This window comes from Sorex fumeus, unplaced genomic scaffold (genome assembly GCF_029834395.1).
Source record: "Sorex fumeus unplaced genomic scaffold, SorFum_2.1 ptg000169l, whole genome shotgun sequence".
Lineage (NCBI taxonomy): Eukaryota > Metazoa > Chordata > Mammalia > Eulipotyphla > Soricidae > Sorex > Sorex fumeus.
Genome location: NW_026606226.1, coordinates 1208939 through 1236735, shown reverse-complemented (window position 1 = coordinate 1236735; position 27797 = coordinate 1208939). Strand labels below are relative to the sequence as shown.

General features: G+C 49.8%; 1 protein-coding gene and 1 non-coding gene across 2 annotated transcripts; one reads left to right on the top strand and one right to left on the bottom strand.

Moving 5' to 3' along the window:
• Positions 1-26503, bottom strand: MPZL3 (myelin protein zero like 3). The gene is made up of 6 exons (XM_056107654.1): positions 26366-26503; positions 15467-15639; positions 9446-9656; positions 7108-7273; positions 3753-3816; positions 1-2534 (listed from the first exon to the last, which is right to left on the bottom strand). The coding sequence occupies exons 1-6, from the start codon at positions 26436-26438 to the stop codon at positions 2508-2510; spliced, it is 714 nt and encodes a 237-aa protein (XP_055963629.1). The 5' UTR covers positions 26439-26503; the 3' UTR covers positions 1-2507.
• On the top strand, positions 25451-25662 carry LOC130016987 (small nucleolar RNA U3). Its single transcript, XR_008791304.1, has one exon. It is a non-coding gene; the product is annotated as a small nucleolar RNA U3 (small nucleolar RNA).
• Positions 26504-27797: the final 1294 nt, after the last annotated feature.

Here is a 27797-nt window from a genome sequence, read left to right as displayed (position 1 = left end):
TTTATCTCTCCTGATAGTCTCAGAAGAAAAGCCTCTTGTCCGACAGGCCCACCTAGTGTGACCAGAATTTGGGGAGCAGCAACAAGAAAGTGAGAATAGCACCTTAGAAGATGTTAAGACAGTAGGTTTAAAAAAAAAAAAAAGGCATCTCCCTCTTAAAGTAGTGTCCAACACTGCTCTATGGTTCTCTGAAGACAGATTTTAAAAAGCTACATTTGATTCCCCTACTAGAGCTTACAGGAGGGAGTGGACAGCGGGGCCAACAACTGGGGTGACCAGAGGCCCCTAGACTGGCAGGGCACTGTTCTCCCAGAAAGGACTCAGTTGTTCTGGTATGTGAAAAGAAAGGGACTGCATCAAATCATGATTCAGGCTACAAACCCAGGATGCAAATCATGGTCCAGAGCATTCAGGCATCAGCAATAAATACGCCTCCCGATGTAGCACCCAAGCGTGCTCTCCCAAAGGGAGAGGCTGAGGAAGCAACAGTCAAAACTGGTTCCCCATTTCGTGGGATGTGGCTTTCACTGGGTTCCCAGAATCTTTCTCAGGGAAACACATGCAAGGGCTCAGCATTTAGGTCTCCAGCTGCTGATGGCCATGAGCTTGGTGCTCCAGCTCTCAGCGGAACTGCTGGAAGTGGTCTCACTCGATTGGTCCACAGGCAACCACATACTTGACAAGCAGGCTAAGTGGATGAGGTTTAACCACTAGGACTGCAAACTGCCAATGGTGACAAGCTCATTCTCTTTTATTGTTAGCAGACAAGAAGTCAGGAGATAGTCATCTCGGCCAAGTAACCGACTCTAATCTCTGGGCCAAGTTAACCAGGGAGGTCATGCAAAATCTTAAGAGATGGATTCCATCAAGCTTCTAACTAGACCAAGGCAAAAAATGAACAAACCCATGATTTTTGGTTAATGTATATAGTGTATATTGCTATTATATTATTGGGGGTTTGTTTTTTGGGGGGAGAACCATACCCGGTGGTGCTCAGCAATCATTTCAGAGGACGCTTGGGGGACCATAAGGGATGCCTGGGATAGAACCCAGGTCAACCACGTGTGCAGTCAAGCACACTGCCTGCTGTACTATCTGTCCAACCCCTAATGTTTCCAGGGAACCCCAAGAACTACCATGGCCAGGCCAGTCTTGCTGAGAACACTAAGGCACGAGGAGAAGGCATTCATGACTCAAGCCTGGAGAGCAACCCCCACCACCCTATTCTGGGGACTCTGCCGTCCATCTGTCCTCACATGTCATACCTACTCTCGGGGTTCGTAGATAATTTCCAGCCCCTTAAAATCTGGAATATATGGCTCTGGAAGAAGGCAGAAAGCTGATAGAAGTTCCCGTGAGAACAGAAGGGAGAAGTGAAATGATGTACAGCTTCACTTCCCTCTTCCCAACATTGTGCAAGGACCGCTTGTAAACACCTTTGTTTACATCAAACTGTAGCACTGTCCTGTTGTTCATCAATTTGCTCGAGGGGCACCAGTAACGTCTCCATCGTAAGACTTGTTGCTGCTGTGCTTGGTATACTGAATACGTCATGGGTAGCTTGCCAGGCTTTGCCATGCAGGCGAGATACTCTCAGTAGCTTGCCGGGCTCTCCCAGAGGGGTGGAGGAATCGAACCCGGCTCGTCCGGGCTGGCTGCATGCAAGGCAAACACCCTACAGCTGTGCTTTCGCTCCGGCCCCAGCCCCAAACTAGAAATTAAAAAAAAAAAGTTTTGAAGGATGAGCTAGAAAAATGATCTCGTTGCAAACATTTGCTTAAATATACTAGTTGCCCCTTGAGAACTTCCAGAGAGTTTTTCTTGCCTGTAATTTGAAAAGTCAAGAAGGAACCACACACCAGGCAAATGGAAGACAGTAAAATAAACTGTGAGACAGAAAGAATCCCCCCTCCCTTTCCTTCATAGTCCATTAATGATACATAACACTTTTAAAACTCAGTCAAGGCACTGGCCTGCCCAATCCTGCAGAGCCTAAGGAAGCATGCCAGGTACTCCCCACAGACCCATGAGTACATGGCGTGAGGCACACTTGCTCGTTCGCAGCCTCCAGTGTGCAAGGGGCACCTGACAAAGAATACTTTTCCCCAAGCAAACGTGTCCAGCAGCACATCAGGAAACAATATGCTCCGCTTAGTAACAAAGAGGCACAGAACATTGGCACCAGCAGTGCGGCCTGTGCAGGGTCCTCGCTGGCATCATGGAGAGAAATCGTGGCACAAGCGGCATCCTTCGGGTCGGGAAGAGGATTCCTCCCTTCAGATCAAAGATGAGTTACCCAGAAGGGTTGGGGTGTGTCTCTTCTGAGCACTTTCGAAGTGTTTATAAATATGAGAAGAAAACTTCTTCAATAAATACACGGGTGAGTCTTTGCTGGTGACCTCTGCGGTCTGTTGCTGCTGGGGCCAGGCCCACTCTGCCTCTTGGAGACGTCAGGCAGGGTGCAAGTCCCGGGAATGGGGGTCTCTTCCTCAGGCAGGAAGTGTTGATCAGTAGGTCTCTTCGTAATCTGAGTCCTATAGGGCAAAGAGCAGTAGCTGATGCTTTGTTCGTCAGGGATACTGCCAGGTGGGATTTGGGCAGAGCTTATACCCTAAGGTCCCCCCCAAAGAGAAGTCAACTTGGAGGGGTGACTCAGCCCACAGCCCCCTGGAGCACAGGCCTCAGGCCCCTGGTGCCTGTGGGCTGTGATGCTGTCAAGCCTCAGGGTTCTCTTTTTCCTGGTGAATTGTCTTTTCCCACTATCTGATTGCATTTTTCCTTTCTCGGTGCCAGGGATCAGACCGGGGGCCTTTAAGTGTAGCATCAGCCTCACTCAGGGGGGGGTCCCAACCGCCACAGCCCCACCCCACCCCCCAGCTTCATACCGTGCCATTCCATCATTCTTCCAAGTTTTCTATGCAGCCTTAAGCACGGTATATAGCTAGTACATAGGCTACCTATTTGGCTAATTTTTAAAAGATTCTGTGGCTGCTTCCAACTCCCTTAAGGGAATCTGGTATTTCTCTGGGCCTGGGAAGACAGAGTGTTTCGGGCACAAAAATGTGAGTGGGATGGGCATTTTGTTTGGTTATGTTCAGAACCACTTCCTATGCACCTCACGTCGGGTCTGGCCCCTGTCAGAGGCTCAATAAGCAACTGTCGGGTTAGCTCGTATCGGAAATGGGAATAATACACATGAGAGCACTAAAAGCTTTTGTGTTAGCCAAGGGGTTGGTCTCAGAGCCTGTCCTGGCACCGTGGACCTTCCCATCAGCATCCTGTCATATTTGTTCACAAGAGAAAGAGAAAATGGAGTATGTGACCAGGAATGTCCAATGGCCATGGTCAGTGGCCACAAGCTGTTCCAATGGCACGTGTGTCTTCCCTGGAGGACTCAGCGACAAAGCCAGGGTCCCAAGGCGGAGGGATGACAAGCTTTTAAAATTTCAATCAAGACTTCCCCCACAGGTATCGGTATCTCTTACTGACAAGGGTAAGTCACCTGAGAGGGACTGCCACTCCTTTTTCCTGGGGAAAAAAACTCAGGCCCCACAGAAAAGTTCAATCCTGGACGTCGGGGTGGAAGTATCCTCCTCACCAGCCTTCAGGCGCACTGGCCCCTCCTCTCTGTGGCAACCAGCAACCCCCTTTCCCATGGCTCTGTGTCCAGGAGGAGCCAAAACAGTTTTGAGACCCAAACGCTTCCGGGTAAGGTTTCAGTGCAGCAGGACAGAGCAAGCATCCTGACTTACCAGGCACTCGACGCAGCGAACACAGAGCCGGGCCATGCAGTCATGCTCCTCCTCCTGGTCAGTGCTGTGGGGAGAGGACAAAGCGGCCATGAGCTCCTGTCAGGACAACGCTGAGGTCTGCCCCGCTGGGGGCTGTGCTAAAGGCCAGTGCGGCCCCTGCCTGCTGGGCTGTCCAGGCACGGTCCTGATGGCCCAATATTCTTGTCCTGGCTCCACCAGGCAGCTCCGACCACCTGCACCTGGAGGCCAGTGGGGCCGAGTCCAGATAAAACAAACGCATGGGCTGAAGGGACAGGCAGGAGCGCAGGAGGGCCAGGTCTGACCTCTGCACAGCCTGGTCTCTTGAGCTCCGCCAGGTGTGACCCCCAAACAAAGCAACCCTTACAAGGACATCACAGCACAATAGGAGTGTCCCCTGGGAGCAGAAGGGCTTCCAGGCAGTGCCTGGGAGACGTGAGGGCCTGGCCAGCGATTCTCGGTCAAGCAAAGGCCCAAGGATGCGCTGCCTGTGTGATGCTGGGGACTACCTGGGCCAGCCAAGCAGGGCCACACACGGTATTGCCCAAGGACCGGGTGGCACCAGGACTTGAACTTGGGTCCACTGGACAGTAAGGAGCACCCTAAGAACTAGCAATGGGATCCCCGCTATCCCTGGAGACTTGGGACAGCCCGAGAGAAAGGAGCTGGCAGCTGAGCTGGGAGAGGAAGGAAGGAGGAGAAGCATGGAACAAATACAGGGTGGAAGGGACAGGAGTCCAGGTAAGAGAAAAGAACGGGGACGGGGGAGGGGAATTACAATGAGGTTCTTTCTGTTTTAAAGAAAAAAAAGTAGGTTCACGGCAGTGGAAAGGGAGCAGAAGAAGAAATGGCCAGAAGCAAAGTTTCTGAATGAGGGTGAAGAAGCCTGGTTTGATCATGCTTAGAAAGAGACATTATGGTTTGTTTGGGTTTTTTTGTTGTTTGTTTTGTTTTTGGGGTCACTCTGGGCATTGCTCAGGGGTTACTCCTGGCTCTGCACTCAGAAATTACTCCTGGCGGTGCTTGGGGGACCATATGGGATGCCAGGGATCAAGCCCAGGTCGGCCACATGCAAGACAAATGCCCTACCCACTGTACTCTATTGCTCCAGCCCCACATTTTGATATTTTATTCAGAATTCTCTTCCTTCTGGGGCCAGGAAGTGGGGGTGGAATGGGACACACAACCAGAGTTTCCTTAGAAAGAGTCCCTCTCTCCCCTTAAATAAACACGTGAGGACACACACACATCCCCACAGAGAAAGGGACCCTGGAGGCTCTGAAGGCCCTGGTAGGGGCCAGGGAAAAGTTACAGCATGTCAGCATGTGCCCTGCAGGTAAGGGTTGTGGTCCCTCAACTGGGACTAGGAGAACCAACAGCATTTTGGTTAACCTTTTTTTTTTTTTTTTTTTGCTTTTTGGGTCACACCTTCTTAGCTCTGACTCAGGGAATTACTCCTGGCGGTGCTCAGGGGACTATATACAATGCTAGGGATCAAACCCAAACCTGAGCCAGCTGCATGCAAGGCAAACGCCCTCCCCACTGTACTATTGCTCTGTTACCTTTTTTTTAAACTAGATCCGGTTTTTTTGTTTGTTTTCTTTTTGGGTCACACCTGGCGATGCACAGGGGTTACTCCTGGCTCTGCACTCAGGAATTACTCCTGGCGGTGCTCAGGGGACCATATGGGATGCTGGGAATCGAACCCGGGTCGGCTGCGTGCAAGGCAAATGCCCTACCCGCTGGGCTATCGCTCCAGCCCCCATAGATCCGTTTTTACGGAAAAGACTGGCTTGCGCCTGTTCACCAGCAAAAATCCCATCTGCTAACTGCCCCTGCTAACCACAGTCCAGTGACAGCATGGCTGAGGCCAGAGTCCTCGACTTGCTTTTCTCTCTACAGATCTTTTAAAAGTCTCCTTGCTGAGGCATTTTTTGTTAAAAGACTTCAGTTCAGTGCCCAAATCAGAAAAATGAGAAAATGATTGATTTCTGGGTCTGGAGAAATAGTACAGCCAGGGAGCTGCGTGCCGTGCACACAGGTGATCCGAGTTCAATTCCCAGCAATTATCCCAAATTTCCCAAACTATTCCAAAGTTTATCCCAAAGCATAGTCAGAAGCCAGCCCTGAGGACTCCAGCGTGTGGCCCCCAAATGAAACTATAAATAAATGGCTGACTTGTTGGAATTTCATATACATTTTAAAGGAATGATAGGAGCAGAGAGATAGTACAGTGGGTAGGGCGTTTGCCTTGTGTGTCGCTAACTCGGGTTCAATCCCTGGCACCCCATATGGTCCCCCAAGCCCATCAGTAGTGATTCCTAAGTGCAGAGCCAGGACTGATCCCTCGGCACTTCCAATTGTGACCCAAACACATAGATAAATCAATAAATAAAATAAAATTCTGTTTAAAAATAAATTAAGCTCTGGAAAGAAAGATGGCGGCCTCATGTGAGCCTTGTGGACAGCAGGTTTGAGCCGGGGGTGGTGGGAGCGGCAGGGACCTCATGGGAAGGGGGGCGTTTTGGGCCGTCCTTCACGCCCGACCGAGGTTGCCAGCTGCCCCCCACGAGCGGCTCTCCGGCACGGCCATGACTCCAGAGCACAGAAACCAATCTCTTAACTATCTAACTTTTAATAGAAATTCTTCCAGGGATAATAAGTAAAATAGCAGAAATCCAAAACCGCGCGGCTGCTATTGCAGCCGCTCGACATCATTTTATTCTTAAACCAAATTGTAGAAAGCAAATCATTTCATAACGGTGTTTCAGCATGTCTGATTTGGGGGGGGGTCGCAAACTCTAAACAATAATTGTGCATCTTCTATCGAAACAATGTATCTAGTCAAAGTAGATAGAGTATTAACTAGAACTCATCTGCCTCACAGGAATTGGGAGGGGTGGGAGGTGGGATTCTATTGGGGTTCGCGGTTAAAAATAAGTATTGGTAAAGGGAAATGTGTTTGATATTTACATGACTGAGACCTAAACCTGAAAGCTCTGTAACTTTTCCCACAGTGATTCAATAAAGAAATAAATTATAAAAAAAAAATAAATAAATTAAAAATGAGATACCCAGTGCAGAACTTATACTCTGAATCATGGTTTGTATACACTCAGAATCCAAAGCAGGATACTGGGGCCTACTCCGGGCCATCCTGGCCCTCTCCAACTCAGTGTGGACGGGCCTCATGCTCCACCATTCATCCTCCTGGCTACTGAGCGGGGCCAGGCTCCCCAGTAGGACTTTTCCCAGCAGAAGTGGCCATGGCCTGGAGGTGCAAGGGTCTGGGACCCTGACTGCCCACCCCCCCACTCAGGGCTGCAGCTGGACTCACTCATCTGAAACCTCGATTGAAGACTTCTTGTAGCCGGACTTGCTCCTCTTCTTCAGCCCCGCAGACTTCCGTCCCATCCGCACGAGCAGCAGGACGACCACCACCGCCGAGGGGATGAAGACGAGGATGGAGAGAAGAGCCACAGAGGAGAGCATCGTGCCAAAGCCTGGGGTGGGGGAGACAGGTGAGAGGCAGGCGGGCTGGTGTGGCCCCGGCGCCTCCACTCCACTAAGGGACCAGGGAACATTTCACACCAATGAATTCCATTTTTTTTGTTTTAAATTAAGGCATCATGATTCACACTGTAGCACTGTCCTCCCGTTGTTCATCGATTTGCTTGAGTGGGCACCAGTAATGTCTCCATTGTGAGACTTGTTATTACTGTTTTTGGCATATCGAATACGTCATGGGTAGCTTGCCAGGCTTTGCCATGCGGGCAGAATACTCTTGGTAGCTTGCCGAGCTCTCCGAGAGGGGCGGAAGAATCGAACCTGGGTCGGCTGCGTGCAAGGCGAATGCCCTACCCGCTGTGCTATCGCTCCAGCCCATGATTCACAAAGTTGTTCTAATAGTGTCAGGCATACCATACCAATCCCACCATTAGTGTGAATTTCTCTCAATTCTTTTCAGTTAAAATAAAAAAATTAGTGCAGAAAAGGGAGAAAATACACTAGAATACCAAGCAAAATAAAAATGCAGCCAAAGGGCTGGAGAGCTCCATGGGCTAAGCACAGGCTGTGCAGCCAGGAGGTATGGGTTCCATCCTGGTACCCAAGGCACGACCCCAGGAGTAGCCCATCAGCTCCAAGCCAGGAGAAGCCCCTGAACACTGGGTGTGCACAACACCCCCACCACCACCCAAAACAAAAGAGTAACCACAGTCCCACATGTCTCTGTATACCATGGATCTTCTTTCCAGGAAGTCCATATGTTAGTGTCTTATAAGATGATAAGGTGCTGGCTTGGCACACAGCCAACTTGGGTTTGATCCCTGGCACCGTATAGGATCCCAGGAGCACCACCAGGAGTGGGCCCTGAGCACGACTAGGAGTGGTCTCTGAGCACTACCAGATGTGATCCCCCAAAAAAACCGACAAGAAAACAAAAACAAAAACAATTGGGGAGAAGATGAGGAAAAGAGAAAGAAGGTGGGCGGAAGGGGGAGTGGAGGGGGAAGTCACTTGAGATACGGCAGGTCGCTTATGAACCCTGCCGCAGCCCTGTATCTCTGAGTCTCTGGCTTGCATCCAGCTGAGGACTGCTTTGGGTATTCTGTCACCAAGGAGTGACGCAGAGAGAGAGCCCGGCTTCCGGGGCTCTCTGCCACAAGAAGGGCCGGGCTGCTTCCTGTACTCTACTCGGGGGCCTTAAAGACATGGGCAAGAAGAGGGTGGGGAGCAGGGGAGGGGAGCCGGGCCACATTCTGCTCCACACAGATCAATCATCTGTTTAACTAGGGTCTGGTATATCTACCCACAAGATTTCCAATCACCTGAAGTTAAAATCAACACACGAGGGGGAAAAAAAGGAAGAAGAAGGAGAAGGAGAAGGAGGAGGAGGAGGAGGAGGAGGAGGAGGAAGAGGAGGAGGAGGAGGAGGAGGAGGAGGAGGAGGTGGAGGAGGAGGAGAAAGATGAGGTGGAGGAGGAGGAGGAAGAGGAGGAGGAGGAGAAGGAGAAGAAGGAAGAGGAAGAGGAGGGGGAGGGGGAGGAGGAGGAGGAGGAGGAAGAAGAAGAAGGAGAAAAAGAAGAAGAAAGAAGAAGAAATAAGGAGGAGGAGGAGGAGGAGGTGGAGGAGGAGGAGGAGGAGGAGGTGGAGGAGGAGGAGGAGGAGGAGGAGGAGGAAGGAGAAGGAGAAGGAGAAGAAGGAAGTGGAAGAGGAGGGGGAGGGGGAGGAGGAGGAGGAGGAAGAAGAAGAAGAAGGAGAAAAAGAAGAAGAAAGAAGAAGAAATAAGGAGGAGGAGGAGGAGGAGGAGGAGGAGGAGGAGAAGGAGAAGAAGAAGAAGAAGAAGAAGAAGAAGAAGAAGAAGAAGAAGAAGAAGAAGAAGAAGAAGAAGAAGAAGAAGAAAGAAGAAAGGAGAAGAAGAGGAGGAGGAGGAGGAGGAAGAGGAAGTGGAGGAGGAGGAGGAAGAAAAGGGAGAAACTTTGACAATATTTCAAAATGAAAAATTTCAGCATGTAAACCAATTCCTAATGTATCCTGCTAGATTGTTCAGGATGGCAGAGGTGCCGGGGCAGAGGGGCTTCCAAAGGTGGGGGACTAGGCTGATACTCAGTTTCTCCAGAAAGAGCCCTAGTGGGGGCTGCACCCCACAGAAACAGGAGGTGCGGCTGGCTCACCCCGTTCTGTGACTGTCAGCTCCGTCACCGGAATATTATGGTGCACGTCTGGGGGATTCTTTACGGCACAGCTGAACGTTCCGTTGTCCTTGAGGGTCGGATTGCTGATGCTTATAGACGCGTCCCCTTTGTACACGTCTCCAGCCCAGGAAATTCGGTCCCGGAACGTGCCTGCTGTGGTTGGGTACTGGAAAGACTGGTAATGAAAAATCTAAGGAAGCAACGCCAAAGAAGCAGAGTTAACGCCCAAGGTGCAATAAAAATGCAGAGCTAAGCAGATCCACAATGAAAGACTGTGCGGTGGGTTTTCTGGCTTGGGCACTTTTGAGTTTGGGTTGTCTTTTTCATTTGTTTATGGACCCACACCTGGCATATGGTGAAACCCTGGGCTTCCGTATGCAAAGTGCTCCAGTTCACTGAGTCATCTCCCCAGCCCAACCAAAGGAAAAAAAAAAAAGATTTCTTCACTTCTATCATGTAGTCTAAATAACAGACTCATAAAATTTGGAGACAGTACAGGGGTCAAAGGATTTGCCTTGGGGGCTGGAGCGATAGCACAGCAGGTAAGGTGTTTGCCTTGCACGAAGCCAACCCGGGTTTGATTCCCAGCATCCCATACTGTCCTTCAAGCACTGCCAGGAGTAATTCCTGAGTGCAGAGCCAGGAGTAACCCCTGTGCATCACCAGGTATGACCCAAAAAGCAAAAAAAAAAAAAAAAAAAGGACTTGCCTTGCATGTGGTTGAGTGTTCTCCCAAGCACCGCTAGGAGTGATCTCTGAGCACTAGAACCAGAACCCAAACCCTGAGCACTGCCAGGTATGGCCTCAATCCAACAATGCACTGTCCTCAAAAATAACACTGATAAATTAAATAGTTAAAATCAAATTACTCAGAAGAAAACCTGATGGAGGATCTTGAGCTACAAATCTCAAACCTCTTCTAAAGTCCTCTAGCATCCTTAGAGCAGCTCTCACCCAGGGGGGTGCATGCCTTTGGGAGATGTCCAGCAACAGTCCCATTTGGGGGGGCTGACACAGTGGGGGCAGCACTGATGGCATCTAGTGGACAGGGGTAGAGCCTGCAAAAAGTCTACAGTGCCCAGGATAAGCCCCCCTCAGCCCCCACCCTCTTGCCTGGGTATCATGGATGGCGGAGCAATTCCAAGGAGTCACGCATCGGAGCCTCACACCAACACACAGCTAAATTCATGGGAAGGGCAATCCCCAAATTCGGTGAGTTCCTCAAGGCACCGTGCTGGGAAGCGTGGGCCAGGGAAGCTGCTGCCGACTCTCCGGGCCACCGGGAGGGGAGAACATGAGCTAGCCGCCCTCGAGCTAGCCATCTTGGCGATGACCAGAACCAAGCTGCCCAGACGAGGGGCTCAGGGACAAGGATGGTGGCTCAGAACTGGTCTGGCCACGCTGCATGAAATGAAAAGGAGAATGTCTCACACATGGTCCTTACCAACGCCCAAAGCACCTAACTGCAATACAGCATTTTTTTTCTCTTTTTCTTTCATCTCTCCTCTCATCCTCTCCCCTGCCCCTGCCCCCCAACCCTCCCCCCACCACCACCACCATGGTGCAACCACCATGCAACATCCTCCTTTTTTGTTTACTTAGTGCTATCTGTCCTAGAAACCCAGGTCTTACAATCACTGAATTGCCCAACTGACACCACCCTGGAGGGGATGCTGAATCACGTGCGGGTGGTTCTGCTTACACACTCTGCAGCAGACACACACTCCACAAGGCTCCAGTGGGCACCCAGAGGCAGAGTCCGGCGCTTGCAGAAGCCAGTGGAGTGGAGATCACAGATATCAAATGGCCTGTGGGATGGGAGGATCAGAAGGGAAGGATGGACAGACCAGCAGCACCGCCACAGGAAGGCTTCCACTAGTCCTTACTAGGGAATGGAAAGGCATCGTGCAAGGCAGTCAGAGGGGATGGGACAAGTGCCGGGTGATCTCTCTCATGTGTGGGAGAGAAAGAAATAAAACAAAGGAATGGCCAGTGTCGCATGATGACAGGCCCTTGGACTTTGTCTATAAAACTAAGGTTACGAGCGGGGCTGGAGCAAGAGCACAGCGGGTAGGGCATTTGCCTTGCATGCGGCCAACCCGGGTTCGATTCCCAGCATCCCATAGGGTCCCCTGAGCACCGCCAGGGGTGATTCCTGAGTGCAGAGTCAGGAGTAAACCCTGTGCATTGCCGGGTGTGACCCAAAAAGAAAAAAAAAAAAAACTAAGGTTACCAAAAGAAAAAAGGGGGTCAGGGTAATAGCACAGCCAGTAGGGCATCTGCTGTCCATGCACCAATCCAGGTTCAATCCACTGCGCCCCACACGGTCCCCCCAGCCTCCAAGCCTACTAAGAGTGATAACTAAGCACAGAGCCAGGAGTAAGCCCTGAGCACTGCCAGGAAAGGCCCCAAAACAAAAACAAAAAATCTGAGGTTACCAAGCAGTAAGGGAGAGGAGGGGGGAGGGCTATGCAAGAAAGAAAAGAGCAAGAGGTGACATAAGGACACTGACGGAGGCTCACTTTGGTGGTGTCTGACTTTGTACATCCAAACCATACACGGTGGGGCTGGAGCGATAGCACAGCGGGTAGGGCATTTGCCTTGCACATGGCCAACCCAGGTTTGATTTCCAGCATCCCATATGGTCCCCTGAGCACCACTAGGAGTAACTTCTAAATGCATGAGCCAGAAGTAACCTCTGTGCATCACCGGGTGTGACCCAAAAAGAAAAAGAAAAAAAACCATATACGGAAACATGGCTGGGACCTGGTTACCTAAACTACAAAACAAATAAATAAACCAACTATTAGGCTGGAGAGAGAAACAGCTTGGAGCACATGCTTTGCATGCAAGCGAACTTAAATCCCCAGCACCTTGTGGTCCCCCAGTCACAACCAGCACGGAACCTGAGCATCACCAGGTATAACCCCAAACCCAAAAATAAATACAGGAAAACGCCCATTGACAAGACAAAACCTGCTGTGTCTCTCCACGATGAATCCACCTGCACTTCCAAGGTAAGTGCCTGAAACTCAAATCATTGCTACCTGGCTCCTCTGACAGACTCTGTCACCCCGAAACTGTGACACTGTTCTGCGACCTTATAGGTCCCACATCCCTACCTGGGGGTGTTTGCCCATTTTCTGCTCAGCTTCACAGAGAACAGCCCCACATGAGAATGGCTGTTGGCATTTACAGTTTCTAATCCAGGAAAGTCCAACTGCCTGCCCTGCCCTACATTGAGCCAAAATGAGGCCAGTTTCGGGCTGCTCCGAGCAGAGTGAACTATTCTAAGTCTCAAGCACATGGAACCCTGAACAGCCTGGCTTCCTCTGAGGTAGCTGCCAGCTCGCTTCCAGCCGGGTGGCATTCACAAACTGCTCCTAAGATGCGTTCAAAGCTTGTACTTTTAAAACACAGAGAACACTTTTTGCAGTCAATCTCACTGAAAATACTGCTGAGGACCCTATCTCTCACACACAGCTTTGACCTTCACGTTCTATTTCTTTTTTGTGTTTTTGAGCCACATCCGGTGGTGCTCAGGGGACCACGCAGTGTGGGGAATCAAATCCTGTGCGCCCTCATCCAAAGTGTGTGCTTAGCTCACTCAGCTACGGCTCCAGTCCCAACCTCCACATTCCTGAGAGCCTCTACCCTGAGCTACAGGGGTCTGTGAGGGCCAGAAAGAAAGTCCAGGCTTTGGCACTTGCCTTGCATGCCACCAGCAATCACAGAGGGTCCACCAAAAAAAAAAAAAAAATAAGAGAGAGAGAGGGAAGGAAAAAAAAGTCAAACTCCTACTTCCATGGGCTGAAGCGATGGTACAGAAATGAAGGCCAGGCCCTTGCCGTGCTTGTGGCCAATGTGGGTTTAATCCCCGGCACCGCAGACAGTTCCTTGAGGAGCCCTTGTGTACTGCATGTTATGAACCCCCCCCCCCAAAAAAAAACAAAAACCCAGACCCCAAAATCCTAGCAGAGGCACCAAAAGAAAAAAATATTTTGGGGGGGTAAGTGGGGATATATCATTTGGGAGTCTGGGCCACGGCAGATAGTGCACAGAGGTGCTCTGGCTTGGGAAATTATGCAGTGTTGGGAATCACCCCTAGGCCACCCACCTACTAAGCATGTGCCCAGCACGTGTGCCCAGCACCTCTCTGGCCCTGGGAAAGACTTTTATAGCATTACAAGTTCCAAGCAGATATCGACAGAGATTCAAACGGTAACTCGCGTTTTACTTGTGTGACTAAAGTCTATTGCTCTGATAAGACCATCTGTTGTCCACAGGAGGAATCTTTCCCTTGATGAGAGCTGTATAAATCAGTGCTGGTGTTTAAGCACTGGAGAGATAAGCTGGCGAGCCAATACACACGCAGATCCGCTAAGATAACTTCACACAACACAGCACAAGCAGCTGTGCAGAGAAAGAGCCTAGGACTGAGGCCAATGGGATTTATCCGCCCAGCAGTCCTGGAGGGACCCTTCCCCAGCCCCTCTGAGCTCAATACAAAACTAGGAAGCTACACAAAAAGAAACAGCAAAGGGAAAACAATCAGACCACATTTCCCCCTGATAATTTTTTTTCCAATAGCTTATTTGCAGCTTTGGGTTTTTTTCTGTTTGTTTTTTGGTTTGGTTTAGTTTGGTTTGTTTGGTTTTTTGGGTCACACCCAGTGGTGCTCATTTTCTGATTGGCTTGGTTCTGTGCTCAGGGATCACCTCTGGTAGTGCTCAGTGCTCAGGGGATTATATAGGATGCTGAGGATCAAACCCAGGTCAGCCAAGTGCAAAGCAAGTCCCTGCCTGCTGTACTATCTCCCCAGGTCCTATTTGCAGAATTCTTACATAGAAAAATCAAGAAGACACATGATTGTTTTGCATGCGGTGAGCCCAGGTTCGATCGTTGGCACCACATAGTCCCTTGAGCATGCCCGGTGCAGCCCTGTGGGCCCCCAAGCACCACCAAGGTGAGCTGGGTCATCCCAGCACTGCTGGACCTAAGTGGCAGCACATCCCCCATCGGGCCCTTGCACTGACCACTGACCCCGTTGGCCAAGAATCTCTCTGAGTCCCCAGGTTTCCCAAGTACTGCTCTGGGAGTCCCCCCGACCCCACCCAAAAAGAACAAACCGATCATAATGAAAGAGGAAGGAAAAGTCCTTTACCCATACCCATAGGGTCTGATCTCAAATCTGCAGACCAGCACTGGTCCACAGACCTGCAGCTGAAAACCACTGCTCCCCAAGCCAGATGTCTGAGACGGGAGAAGCTTGTCTCCTGCTGTTCAAATACAAGTGCATCTTCTGGTCAAAGATGACAAAGAAGGGTGCCTGCAATCTGGAATAAAAAGATTCCAGAGGGCTGGGGATAGAACTCAGCAGTGGAGCACTTTTCTCTTGCATGTAAGGTCCTGGGTTCAACTCCCAGGAGAACCCCCAAAAAAAAAATTCTAGAACCGCTGACAGCAGAAGGCTCAAAGAAGTTTCCTTGAAAGTAAATACTTGAACTGGAGCAATAGTACAGTGGATAGGGCACTTGCCCTTGCACAAAGCTGACCAGGGTTCAATCCCCAGCACTCACATATGATCACCCAAGCCTGTCAGGAGTGACCCCTGGGTGTAAAGCCAGGGTCCTTAAGCACTGCCAAGTGCAGGCAAAACAACAACAACAATATTTTTAATAATAAAAATCAAAGTATACAGCTGGACTGAAGAGACAGCTCAGGGGCTGAATGTAGGCTCTACATGCCGGGCACAGGCTCGTATCCCAGGCACTGTAGTGGTCCCTCCAGGACCACCAGGAGCTCTGCAGGCTGCAGGCCTTACTGCCTGGGTCCTGAGTTCGCACCTAGCACCCCAGGCCCCCTGAGGCCCCAGTTTCCAGGGCAACATCGCTGGGCCTGAGCATTGAACTGCCAAGCGTGGAGCCCAGAGGCCAGAGCACTGGCGGTAGGGGCTCCACCCCCACCACCTCCCCCCTACCCCCACAAATAAAAGTTTACACTTGCTGATTCTGTGCGGCTGCTGCTGGGCGGGCGATATGTCCAGTCTATGGTGAGCTTGTCACTGACTGATGCCGTCGACTTGAAGGTGCATCGTAGCTTGATCTTTTCTCCCACGTAACCCCGGGCTTGAGCATCCACTTTGATCTCCAAGGAAAGGACCACGTGAGGACCTAATCAGAGCAAGCCAAACATTGACGAGGGAAGCACAGGCTGAGGGTACATTGAGGTAAGGGAACAACCCAGAGACACTGATGACTGCCTTTAGGTCTCATGGCCAACCGCCACTGCAAGGGAGATCTTCCTGGGCAAGCCCCCAAGGACAAGGGGTGGGCCTGCGAGTGAAGAGCGGGAGTACTCCGGTCCCTTGGCAGTACTGACACCACCTGAAGACTTCCTCAGGACTGAAAAGGGGGGCAGTATTCACATGGGCAGTATTAAGAGAGCCATAGCATGGGGAGGAGGGGGACATTTGCCTTGCACCCGGCCAACCCGGGTTCAATCCCCAGCATCCCATGTGGTTCCCCATGGGATGGGAGTGGTGGTACCACCACCAGGTGTAATTCCTGAGTGTAGAGTCAGGAATTATTATTCCTGTGCATCACTGGGTGTGACTCAAAAAAAAGAAGAAAAAAAAACTAAGTCATAATTGAAAAGCTGGGCAGTATTCACACGGGCAGTATTAAGACTGTGTCAAGATTTTGAAAAACTGGGTAGTATTCAAATAGCACAAAGACTGCATCCATGGGGCTGGAGCGATAGCACAGCGGGTAGGGTATTTGCCTTTCACACAGCCGACCTTGGTTTGATTCCCAGCATCCCATATGATCCTCTGAGCACCACTAGGAGTAATTCCTGAGTGCAGAGCCAGGAGTAACCCCTGAGCATCGACAGGTGTGACCCAAAAAAGCAAAAAAAAAAAAAAAAAAGAAAGACTGCATCCAGATTGAAAAGCTGGGCACACTTGTGCTTTCCCAAATATACTCTTGTGGGTTGGCACCCTACAGGGTAAAGGTGACGCCACCTAGTCCCCTACTGGATGCTCTCAGGAGCACAACAGTTCAGGGTCCAGGGTTCAGAGGCAGGTCTCAGCCTCTGTCCAACCCGGTTCTTTCCTATACCCTCTCCCATCCCAGTGGTTGAGCCCCTAGTCTCGTCTTGTGCTCCTACTCTGGGTATTTATGTCCTCTTGGAATATCTTGGAGGGTCTATCATTGACCACAGCTTGAGAAATGCTGTTGTGAGGGACAGCCCAGCACAGCACAGCTGTCACCCTGAAGGTGCTTCTGTCTCAACCAACATAAAGAAGAAAGGAAATGAAACCTGGAATCTTTCCACTGAAGGATATTACAAAACTGCTCCAAATCCCACCCAGTTTCGTGTGATTTTGTTCCTATCTTAAAGCTGGAAAATGAGGGGCCAGAGAGATAGTATAGTGGGTAGGGCACTTCTCTTGCATATGGTTCCATCCCTGACACCCATTACAGTCACCCAAGCCTTGCCAGGAGTGATCTCTCAGCACAGAGCCAGTAGTAACCCTGAGCTCTGCAGGGTGTAGCCAAACCCCACCCACCTTCCCCTGCATATACACACCAAGCAGGTAAATGAATCATACATCCATGAAACCCAAGTCACAGAGAAGGAAACGGTACAACCTAATGTATGAGAAAAATGTCAAAATACGAGCTTCGGGGCTGGAGCGATAGCACAGTGGGTAGGGCATTTGCCTTGCATGTGGCTGACCAGGGTTCGATTCCCAGCATCCCATATGGTCCCCCAAGCACCGTCAGGAGCAATTCCTGAGTGCATGAGCCAGGATTACGCCCTGGGCATGGCTAGGTGTGACCCAAAAAGCAAAAAAAAAAAAAAAAAAAGGAAGGACTTCTTAACACTCTCTAAAGACTTCTCTTTCCAAAACCACCTCATCCATTCAACTCCAACTCTCCTCATCTCCCCCACCCCCAGATTGCCGGCACTTTCTCTTCACCAGTCCCCCTCCTTTCTGAGAAGAGCGAGCAGAAAGGGAGAGTCACAGGGAAAGCCGCTGGGCAAAGTAAGCTCTGGGTTCCTAGGTCCGGCATCTCCTCTTGCAAGGAACCATGTTCTTCCCACAGGCCAAAGGCAGCCAGATGAGGGGCTGTCAGGAGCTGGCGGTGCTGGGGAGAGAGGCCGGGGCCAATCCCAGCCTGTCACTCGTGGTTTCAGCAAATACCCCTGGTGAGCACTTCGTGACATGATGGGGAATGAGTTCACACTGGCACCCCAGAGAGAAGCTGCCCAGTGCCAAGCCGGGCCCGGCTCCGCCTCTCCTGCTCTGCCCACGTGCTCACCTTTCCCTGCACACACGGCTGAGAGCCAGTTGTCCTGCCTGCTTTGAATCGCTGACTTGCTCCCCTCGGGACAATCTCGTCTGTTCACATTCCTCTGAGGAGGAGGAGATGGGACAGGACGAGGAGGAGCCCTGCAGGAATGTGACCCGTCCCCAAGAGGTGGGCGGCTCCGGGCTCAGCCGGGCGTCCTGTCTACCCTGACCATGCTCAGCCTGGCTTTACCCTCTTTGCAGGAGCCTCTACACCCCACAGGGACTCCACCTCTGGGCCACACATGCTCCTCAGTGCTGCTCACCACCCACTGTCCTTACTCGGCTCCGGAAGCCTGGCTTCCGGAAGCCAGGGCAGGACAAATGGACAGGTCCCGGGCACTGTCCCGGGCCTCCTCTTGTACCCTGAAGCATAAGTGGAGTCAAAGGATTTAGGGTACAGGCTTCAAATTAGATGGACCTAGACCTGAGTTCTTGTCCAACGACTTCCTAGTTGTGACCTAAGTCACAGTTCCCCCATCTGCCCAATGTTCCATTCCTCACTAGGCAAAGAGAAAGAATAACAAGGCCAACTTCCTTGGGCCACTGAGAATTTATAAGACTGAGTAAGATCTGACACAAGATGCTTTAGCCTAGCACCAGAAACAGACACTCTGCATAAACGCCACCCATTATTATGATTACAGTGAACACTACCAAAACCCTTCTGGAAGTCTCTGCTGGGCTAAGGAGCAAGAAATCTAAATAGTACCAGCCTGGCATGGCACTTGCACTCCTCAACCCCCCTGTCCATCTGTCCCTGCCACCGGCCCAGAATGTCCTGCACTTGTCCTGCCTTTGTGTCTGTCTGGACAGCGCACCCCATCCCTACCAATCTGGCCCAGACAATTCCCCCTACATCACACCACACTTTCAATCTGAGTCCAAATGTCTCTCCTTGGGGTGCCTTCCCCAAATTCCCAGCCAGGCCCCATCACCCTGCCTTCAACACTCTTGGTACACGTGGCCGATGGCACTGGCCAAGCGTGGGCCCCACTGACTCACTCCATTCATGCAGGCCATTTCCTGCACTGGGCGCAGGTGCCATGCGGGGAAACTCAGAGGGAGGCTGTTCCTCCGACCTCTGCCTCGATCTGCTCTGCGCATGCAAAACCCCTTCCACAACAGACAAGTGCCCTCCTCATTGCCTGCTCACATGCCTTTCTCCTTCCGAGCCCTCTCCCAACCTGAAATGCCCCGCGTGCTCCTTTACCCCTGCAAGGAAGGTGCCCCCTGCTCTGCGGAGGACAGCCCCCTCCCCACTCTACGCCCCTAAGGGAGGAGCTCTCTTCTTGACTCCTATGCCCACAGAAGTCCCTCCCATTCTTCAAAAGGCAAACAAACAAATGCAGCTAGAACAAGGTCAGCAGTGATCGTAACCGGCTTTACTTCCCATCACCTCCCACTGCCTCTCTCCCCCCACTCGAGATGTGAATGTGCACTTTACTCCTGGGGCTCCCTCCACCCCCACAGAACCGTAAGAACTCTGCTACCACTTCACAGGTCTTAAAAAAGCCAAATCCGAGGAATAAAAGCACTCCTGGGCTCTTTCCTATCCTAATTGTTCTGGTTCCTTCTCAAACAGCTCCCGGCCTTGCCTATACCAAGCTGATCATGGCCACCCCCTCATTCCTTCCCTCCTGCTTCAAACCTCCCCTTTCCTAAGCATCTGCTGGGTGCCCCCCTCTGAACTTGGCATTCAATGGGCTCAAAATGAATCGACTCCCTGTCCTGGAGCTTTAAGCATAGCGGAAGTCAGACGTATTACTCAAGTGGCCATCCAGATCAATGCGTCATGACAAATTCTGGGAAGTCAAAGAGGGCAGCGGTGGGAACTGCAGTTGGTTGGGGTGGGGAGAGAACACTTACCTGAACAAGTCACAATTGTGGGATGTAGGGAAGGGGAAGAAAGAGGAAACCGGAGAGCACGCCAGTGTCAGTGGTCACAGCGTCTGCAGGACTGCTGGCTGGAAGGCGCAGAGCCAGCTGGCCAGTCCAGAGGCACGCTGAATGTGATACCCAGAGCCCGGCAGACAAAGGGGGTGACAGGCGGCCAGGAGGACAGCAGGAATCCAACCAGGTGGCGCCTCAGATATGAGGGTCTCACCCTGAAAACAGGGAATTCATGAGAGATCCTGAAATGTGCACTGAGTGAGGGGCTCTGTGTCCAAGTTTGCCTTTTAAAAGATCACTCTGGGGGCTGGAGCGATAGCACAGAGGGTAGGGCGTTTGCCTTGCACGCGGCCAATCCAGGTTCAATTCCCAGCATCCCATATGGTCCCCTGAGCACTGCCAGGAGTAATTTCTGAGTTCATGAGCCAGGAGTAACCACTGAGCATCGCCGGATGTGACCCAAAAATAAAAAAAAAATAAAATAAAATAAAATGAAAAAGATTAGTCTAAAGAAGACTCTGAGAGGAGTCAAAAGCGTCTGCCGAAGGCAGGCTGAGGGGCTGGGTGGGAAGCTGGGACATTATGGTGGGAACTATAGCTGGTGAAGGGACAGTGTTGGAACAATGTATGACTGAAACTCAATCATGGACAATTTTGTAACTGTGTATCTCACAGTGATTCAATTTCTTTTTTATTTAAAAAAGTGAACAGGGGACTATTTCAGAAGCTACCACAACCATCAAGTGAGAAAGGAAGCTTGACTTAAGATGGGGTTGGGGCTCGAAGGCACAGGTGCTGTGTGCGGGAGCCCCGGGATCAATCCCTGGCATCACATGGCCCCCAGCACCTCTGAGTACAGTTTTGGTGGATCTCAAACACAGCTGGGGTGTGTGGCCTCGGTGGATCCTACACTACTATGTGGTCACATGACCTTGGTGACCCTGTACCTACCACCATGTGGCCATGTGACCTTAGTGACCTTGAACCACCATGTGGCCACCTGGCCTTGGTGGCCCTGTTCCACCATGCCCAAACAGCATCATATCACCAGGCCAGAACAACAAACCCTCAGGAGTGCACATCCAGGCCACATACCACTGGGAATATCCCTGAGCACAGCTTAGGAGGCTCACTCCTCTCCCCCCTCCCCCACTACCAAAAAAAAAAAAGGCAACTGATATATCAAATCAGTTGAGGGCAAGGATCAGCAAGCTCAGGCCCTGGGCCAAATCTAGAATAGAATTATCCTTTTGCAAATAAAGTTTTATTAGGAAACGAACAATGTCCATTCATTTATTTACTGTTGAAGGCTGCTTTGGTGCTACTACAGCAGAATCTACACGGCCTATAAGGTCAAAAATATTTGCTTTCTAACCCTTTACAAAAAATTCGTCAGTCCTGTTTTAGAGCAAAGAGATCTAAGGTCTAGGTTAGTTATAAATCAGAATCTCAATTAGCCTCATTCCAAGCAACTCTCCACACTGATCATAGCACACACACACACACACACACACACACACACACACGCGCGCACGCAAACACATACAAACACACACACCATCCTACATCTCTGTCTAAGGGTGCTCCTTTCCTACCCATACCTAAACAATGGTGTTTCTTCAAGTTCTACCCTAAGCCCATGAGTCTTCACTCAACACACTGTCCATTTTAATGGATAGAGTAACTACTAGTAGGCTAATGGTTCTCCAATCTGTATTACTGGCCATTGCCCACCTGTGAGTGTCCAAATGCTATAGCAGACACCCACTGGAGTCTCACGACTACAAGACCTCAGACTGAATGCTATGAACTTGTGTTCCCTGCCAGCCTGATGTTCCTTTCCCTCAATCCCTTCCCCAACAAGGGCCAGCTTATCTGGGGAGCCGCCCTTTTCATGTAACAAGTGAGCTGGGGGTAACACAAGTCTGTGAGCCAAGGTTCAGGCAGGAAATAGAAGGTACGAACAACTGAGATTCCGAAAAGGATAAGAGTCAGTTGTCACAGGGACTTTTCCAAGATCACGGAACTCAGCAAGTGCACCCTCCCGCAGTCACCCCCGGGCCTGAAAGATGTTACCAGAGTTGACCACGGCACTGAGACAGAGAGGGAGCAGGAAGAAAAGCTCTGAGTCTTCCTCCACCTGCTTGCCCATCAGGGCCTCCCAATAGCCACGCTTAACCGGAAGCCAGAGGAAGGGAGCCGGGGCAATCTGGACAAGTCTCCTAGAGAACTCAGAACAAAGCAGGAATGGGACAGGGTGAGGGAGGAACAAACCAAGAATCACCAGCAATCCCGGGGCTGGAAGGAGATCCAGATTAGCTAAACCAATCATGACATGCAAGGTGGGCTGAAAAATAATCATTCAAGCACCCCTTGTGTAGGGTCTGAGGGTTCCTGCCTGCAGATCCTGCCTCTCTGGCTGAGTTCGAGCTAAAGGGGAAGTCTGAAGGCTGGTTTAGCTGAGAAGGGTGTCACCCGTTCTGTGACTGAAGTTAAATTGATCAAAGCAAGTTTCAGAAAACTTGTTTGTAAACTCCTTTAATCCCTCCTCTCTGTTTGGAATTTTCCTCACTCCCTAACTAAGAACCCTTATCCTGAAGATGAACCATGACCACGCCTCCAGGAAACTGTCCCTGGGTCCTTATAGCCAACAAGGGGCACCACCTCCTGCTCCCATGGTTTCTAGCTCATTTCTCACTTAGTGCTAAATTCTGCAATTATTTATTGACTTGTCTGTCTTCTCCCGTAGACCAAAACCTAGTGCATGCTAGGTAATGGATATGGAGGCTCGGTAAGTTATTCAATGGAATGAAACCAGCAGTTTCCTTTCTATCAATCTTCATTATAAGCATTGAAGTTTCAATATTTACTGAGGCAATTTTGGTTACTGAATTATCATAAGCACATTATCAACAAAACCATCTATCCTAACTTCTTCCTTGTGTATACTGAACTCAGTACTCAGGGATATAGTTTTGCTCAACAAGTTGTCAATTACTAAAGTCACCTACTCAAAACACAGAATTAGTGAGGTCTTTAATGTATAGCTTCAGACAAATAAAATACACAGATGGACTAAACTAAGCTACACTTCAGACATCAGAAGTCTGGTTCCCTTGGGAAAAGAAGACATAAAGACTGAAGGAAGGCTTTGGAGCCCCTGGAATATTCTAGATCCTATTTGGGGTACTGGTTACCTGGGTATGCCGCTTCTGAAACCTCATTGCACTGAACATGCATAGTATGGGCACTTTTCTCAAATTACAGTATACTGAAATTGGAAATATTTTAAAATCGATGTTCAAGTTATCACCCTGGCCCCTCAAATCTCAATTTTGTACACTCAATTTTCCAAAATAAAAAACTGTCAAACTTTGACTCATAAAATGACATACTTAATGGGGGCAAGAGTGATAGCATAGCGGTTAGAGCATTTGCCTTGCATGCAGCCAACCTGGGTATCTCCAGCATTCCATATGGTTCCCTGAGCAACTCCAGGCATTGTAACCCCGGAGCATCGGCAGGTGTGATTCAAAAAAGCCGCCCCTCCCCCCTCTAAAAAAAGCATACTTGAAGTAGGAAAAATATGTAAGAATTTTGTTCAGAGAGATAGCTAGAAGGACTGGAATGCAATGCAAAGGCCTAGGGCAGAAGCGGCAGTACAACACGTAGATGCCTGCCTTGTTCACAGCCAACTCGGGTTCAATAACTGCCATCCTATATGGTCCCTTGTTCACTGCCAGGAGTAATCCTTGAATACAAAGCCAGGAGTAACCCCTAAGCACTGGTGGATGTGGCCCAAAAGCCAAAAAAAAAAAAAAAAGGCCTAGGTCAGATCCCTATAACTGCATGGTCCCTGGAGCACTGCACCAGGAGCAACCCTAAGCACCGCTAGGTGTAACCCAATAACAAACCAAAACCAACAAAGTAAGTAATGGTCAGGAAGACAGCTCAAAGGACTGGGGTAAAGCTTTGTGTACTGGAGTTCATCAGATCTGATTCCTAGTGCCAACCCAGTCTGGGTTCCCCCAAGCGCTAGTGGGGGAACCCCCACCACCATGTTGGAGGAAGCCCCTGGGCCATTTTGCATGCCTTCCTCCAAAATAAGAATGCTAGGTTGCCAAATCTATTTCTACTGAAATAGATCATATGCTAGAATAATATTTATGACTTAGGAAGACCTCAAACTTATAATTTAACAGATCCCATGTTTAAAGTTAGAAAGGCAAACAGTGGCACTAAACCAAGGTTCTGACCTAAAAGACTCTAAACAAAGACCCTCTCCCCCGACTCCCAAAATGGAGGAACACTGAAGCAACTTGCAAAGGAACACATACTGTATTATGTCATTTATGGGAAATATTCTAAATACGTACATCCATAGCTGACTGGTGTTTGCCAAGGGCTAGAGGAGGAAAAGAATGGGGAGTGACTGTGAACGGATATGGGGTTTCTCTTTGAGGATATAAAAATATTCTAAGCAGATGGCTCAAAAGGCTGAAATGCATCTTTTGCATATAGGACTTCCAGGTTCGTTCCCTGTTGCCACACCGGCCATTGAATACTGAGCTAGGAGTAGCCCCTGAGCATTGCTGGGTGTGACCAAAACTAAAGAAAGAAAAAAGTTCTGAACCTGTGGAAATGATCAGACACTCTATGAATACACAAAACCATTAAATTATAGACTTTAATGGGTCAAGTGTATGGCATGGGAATTATTACCTCAATAAAGCTTTTACTAGTATTATAAACCACAGTGCCTAGAAGAAAAAAAAGGATGCCAGTCACAGAAGCTGGCTGGTGGGTGGAAGGAAATTGGGGACATTGGTGGAAGGAAGGGGAGACTGGCGAAAGGGCTAGTGTTGAGAAACTATATGCCTGAAACTCAACATGAATAAGTTTGTAAATCACAGTGCCTCAATTTTTAAAAAATGATGATGATGATGCTTTTTTTTAAAGGCAAATGCTAAATTTTTCATCATATAGTCATTTGGTTTGATAAATTTCACGGATGCATTTCCAAGAATGTGAAATGACATCAAGGTTAAAATAAAAAACATCGTTTCTAGTAGCAATATAGCATGGGTGGAGGATCTTCAGCAAAAGTGCAACAACTTCGTACATCAAAACCATAAACATCAACACCAGTGTTACTATAGTAATAGACTAGAATACAAATTAAAGTTTTAATTGAATAAAATTCATTTCAGGGTGGGTGGGGGAGTAGAGAAACCAGCATTTCTAGTGCATACCTTGCAAGTATGAGGCATTAGGTTTCATTCTAACGCCCCAATAAAAAAAGAAGAAAATCATTTCTAGAATGTTTTTTTACTAAGACACAATTTGAACATTTTGATTGTGAGTGTTAAAGAGAAAGACATGAAACTGGGATTCTTTGCAGAGGAAGTAGGTCAGTCTATTCTATTGCAATAAGAATTAATTGAAAAGCTGAATACTTGTGATGACACACTGAGGGAGGGCGGAGGGTGTTGTGCTGGCATTGTGAATATTAGTCATCAAATACATTATAACACCCCGGCTTTACCTGTTGAAATTTAAAACACCTAAAGTCCTTACGTGACATCCCCTTCAAAAATTCCCATTGTCCACTGGGCAATTTTATGAAGGTAACAATTCACACTCAGGCTACTTCTGACATGATTTCCCAGGAAGGAACAGACACGCATGAGGGCGCACAATTCAGTAAGGAACTGCACTCAAAAATGAGGGTGAAGACTATACTTTCAGGGATCATTGTGGTTCGTTACTAGAGAAGTTCCTCTGATCTGTAGAGCACCTGAAACCACGGGGAGGAGCCAGAGCATCCTCTCCTGAGCGGGAAGCCCGTACTTGGTGTTGCTTTTGCAACTGCCTTTATTTACCATTGATGATGGTCCTTCTCTTCCCTTGGAAGAGGGAAAGGTGAGGACGACGTCTGAGTGGTTATGGTAAAAAATAAATAAAGAGGGTGATTAGGTGGAACTAAAAGATATGCAATTTGAAGATGACATAAAAACAAAAAGTACGCAGATTTTTAAGAAGTGGCCAAGATGTGGCTATAGAAACTACTTAAGCGATGCCAATTTTCACGGGACAGGCCCTTTCTTGAATTAAAAAGTTATTAAAACGCTCAAGCAGACGCTTCTTCCCATGCATTGTTATTAGAATGAAGTCCCGGGGGCCCGTCTTGTGAGTCATTGCCACCATCTCCCCAAAATAAAATTCCCCTAGAGATCTTCTTTCCCAAAGACATGACTGGGAGATTGCACTCAAGTAACCTGCACGATAAACCTGTCCTCTCCTAATTAGTGGGGGTGGGGGGGTGTCGGGCGGGAGCCCCCCCCGCCCAAGCTCCAGCACAGTCGATCCCAGCTATTTCCATCAACAAGCCCAAGCCCCGGGGCCAGGTCACTGGTGTCACCACCAAATGACCAGCGGAGGTCACGGAAGGTGGTGGGGCAGGAAGGCCCGGCCAGCCCCCCTCAATGGGCCGAAACTGCACGAACCCCAGCTCCCCTCCTTCCCAGAAGCTCGTGGGGGGTTTCCTAGGACCCCCCCCCCCCCGTCCCCCGACCCCGGAACCGGAAAAGCCGCCTTCCGCCCGAAGCCCCCAACCGGAAGTGGGGCAGCACCCGCGGGGCACTCACCGGGGCAGAACAAAACAGCCAGCAGGGGCCAGAGCGCGCAGCCTCGGCCTCCAGCCGCTCCGCTCTGCTGCATCCCGACGGCTCTCCGGCGCTCGCACACCTTGTTTACGGCTCCCCGGGAACGCCACAGGTAACGCCGGAAGTGACGCAGCGCTCCCCGGCGGCTTAAAATGGCGCGCCCGGGTTGCCGTAGCGACGCGAGGTCCTTGCTGAGCCACCTGGGTTGCCGCCCTGACCCGCATCATCCGCATCTTTTCCTTGAAAGTGAAGTCGACTGCAGGCTTTTTTTTTCTTGGATCCTCGATCTTCCAGAAGTTTTTTTTTTCCTTTTCAAATCTGTTTTTCTAAACTTAGGGCTCCTGGGGGTCATTCCGATCAGCGTTACCCACTTTCCTGGAGAATCTGTACCCGGGGTCTCAGATTCTTACCTAACTCTCTCGCAGCATCCTGCGGAGTACCTACGTGAAGTGGGGGTGGGGAGAGGGAGTTAAACTGGTTTGGGCATGGCAGTAGGGCTGGAGAGCCAGCCCAGGTGGGGGTGGGGGGGAGACGGTCTCCCCAGCACCGCCAGGAGTCATCATCCCTAGCACCTCTGGGTGGAGGAGGAGGAGCTGGGAAAGGAGAAAGAGGAGGAGTTTTGTATGCCGGAGTCCTGACTTGGACCCCCTGGTCCCTGGTACCTCAAGCATTGCTGGGTGTAGCCAGCAGGGTGTGGACCAAAAATCAAAGAGGGAAGAAAAAAAAAAGGTGGAGAGGGTGGTGATGTCAACATTACAGCATATAATAAACCGGGCAATGGATTTGCATCTCTTGAGGTTGGAAAAGTGAGAATGTTTTTTTTCTTTTTTTTGGGGGGGGGTCACACCTGGCGATGCACAGGGGTTACTCCTGGCGGTGCTCAAGGGACCATATGGGATGCTGGGAATCGAACCCGGGTTGACCAGGTGCAAAGCAAACGCCCTACCCGCTGTGCTATCTCTCCAGCCCCAAAAGTGAGAATGTTGGACAATGGATTCATCTATCTTAAGGTTGGAAAAGTGAGAAAGGAACCCTGTCATCAGATGAAAGTGCTGGAGAGGTGGTATCACATTCTTATGATACCCTGCTGTGGGCCTGAATCAGCCCATTCTCCTGGAATCTGATTTTAATGACACAAGGGAAACAAAAACAGACTTCAGCTTGGGGTGAAAAGTAAAGTAGACTTTCCGGTTAATCTCCTTTACTAGAGAGGAGTCCTGGCAGTTTTCTCTGGTAAAAAGTTGGTAACCGAAGGAGAAAGGGGTTGCAGATTAAGTAAAATGACTCAAGGGCGTCAGTTGGATGGTATTGGATGGAAATTAGACTTTTGGGAGCAATTGTGGTGGTGTATGCCAATGTTGCTACACTACAGTAACACTACAATATACCTGAAGAATCTTATAAGCCAGTGTTA

Coding starts and splice junctions, on each gene's coding strand:
- MPZL3 (XM_056107654.1), bottom strand. CDS start 26,438: ATGCAGCAGAGCGGAGCGGCTGGAGGCCGAGGCTGCGCGCTCTGGCCC. Junction 15,640..26,365: donor GGCTGTTTTGTTCTGCCCCG/GTGAGTGCCCCG, acceptor TGCTCTGATTAG/GTCCTCACGTGGTCCTTTCC. Junction 3,817..7,107: donor TCAATCGAGGTTTCAGATGA/GTGAGTCCAGCT, acceptor CTCTCCCCACAG/CACTGACCAGGAGGAGGAGC.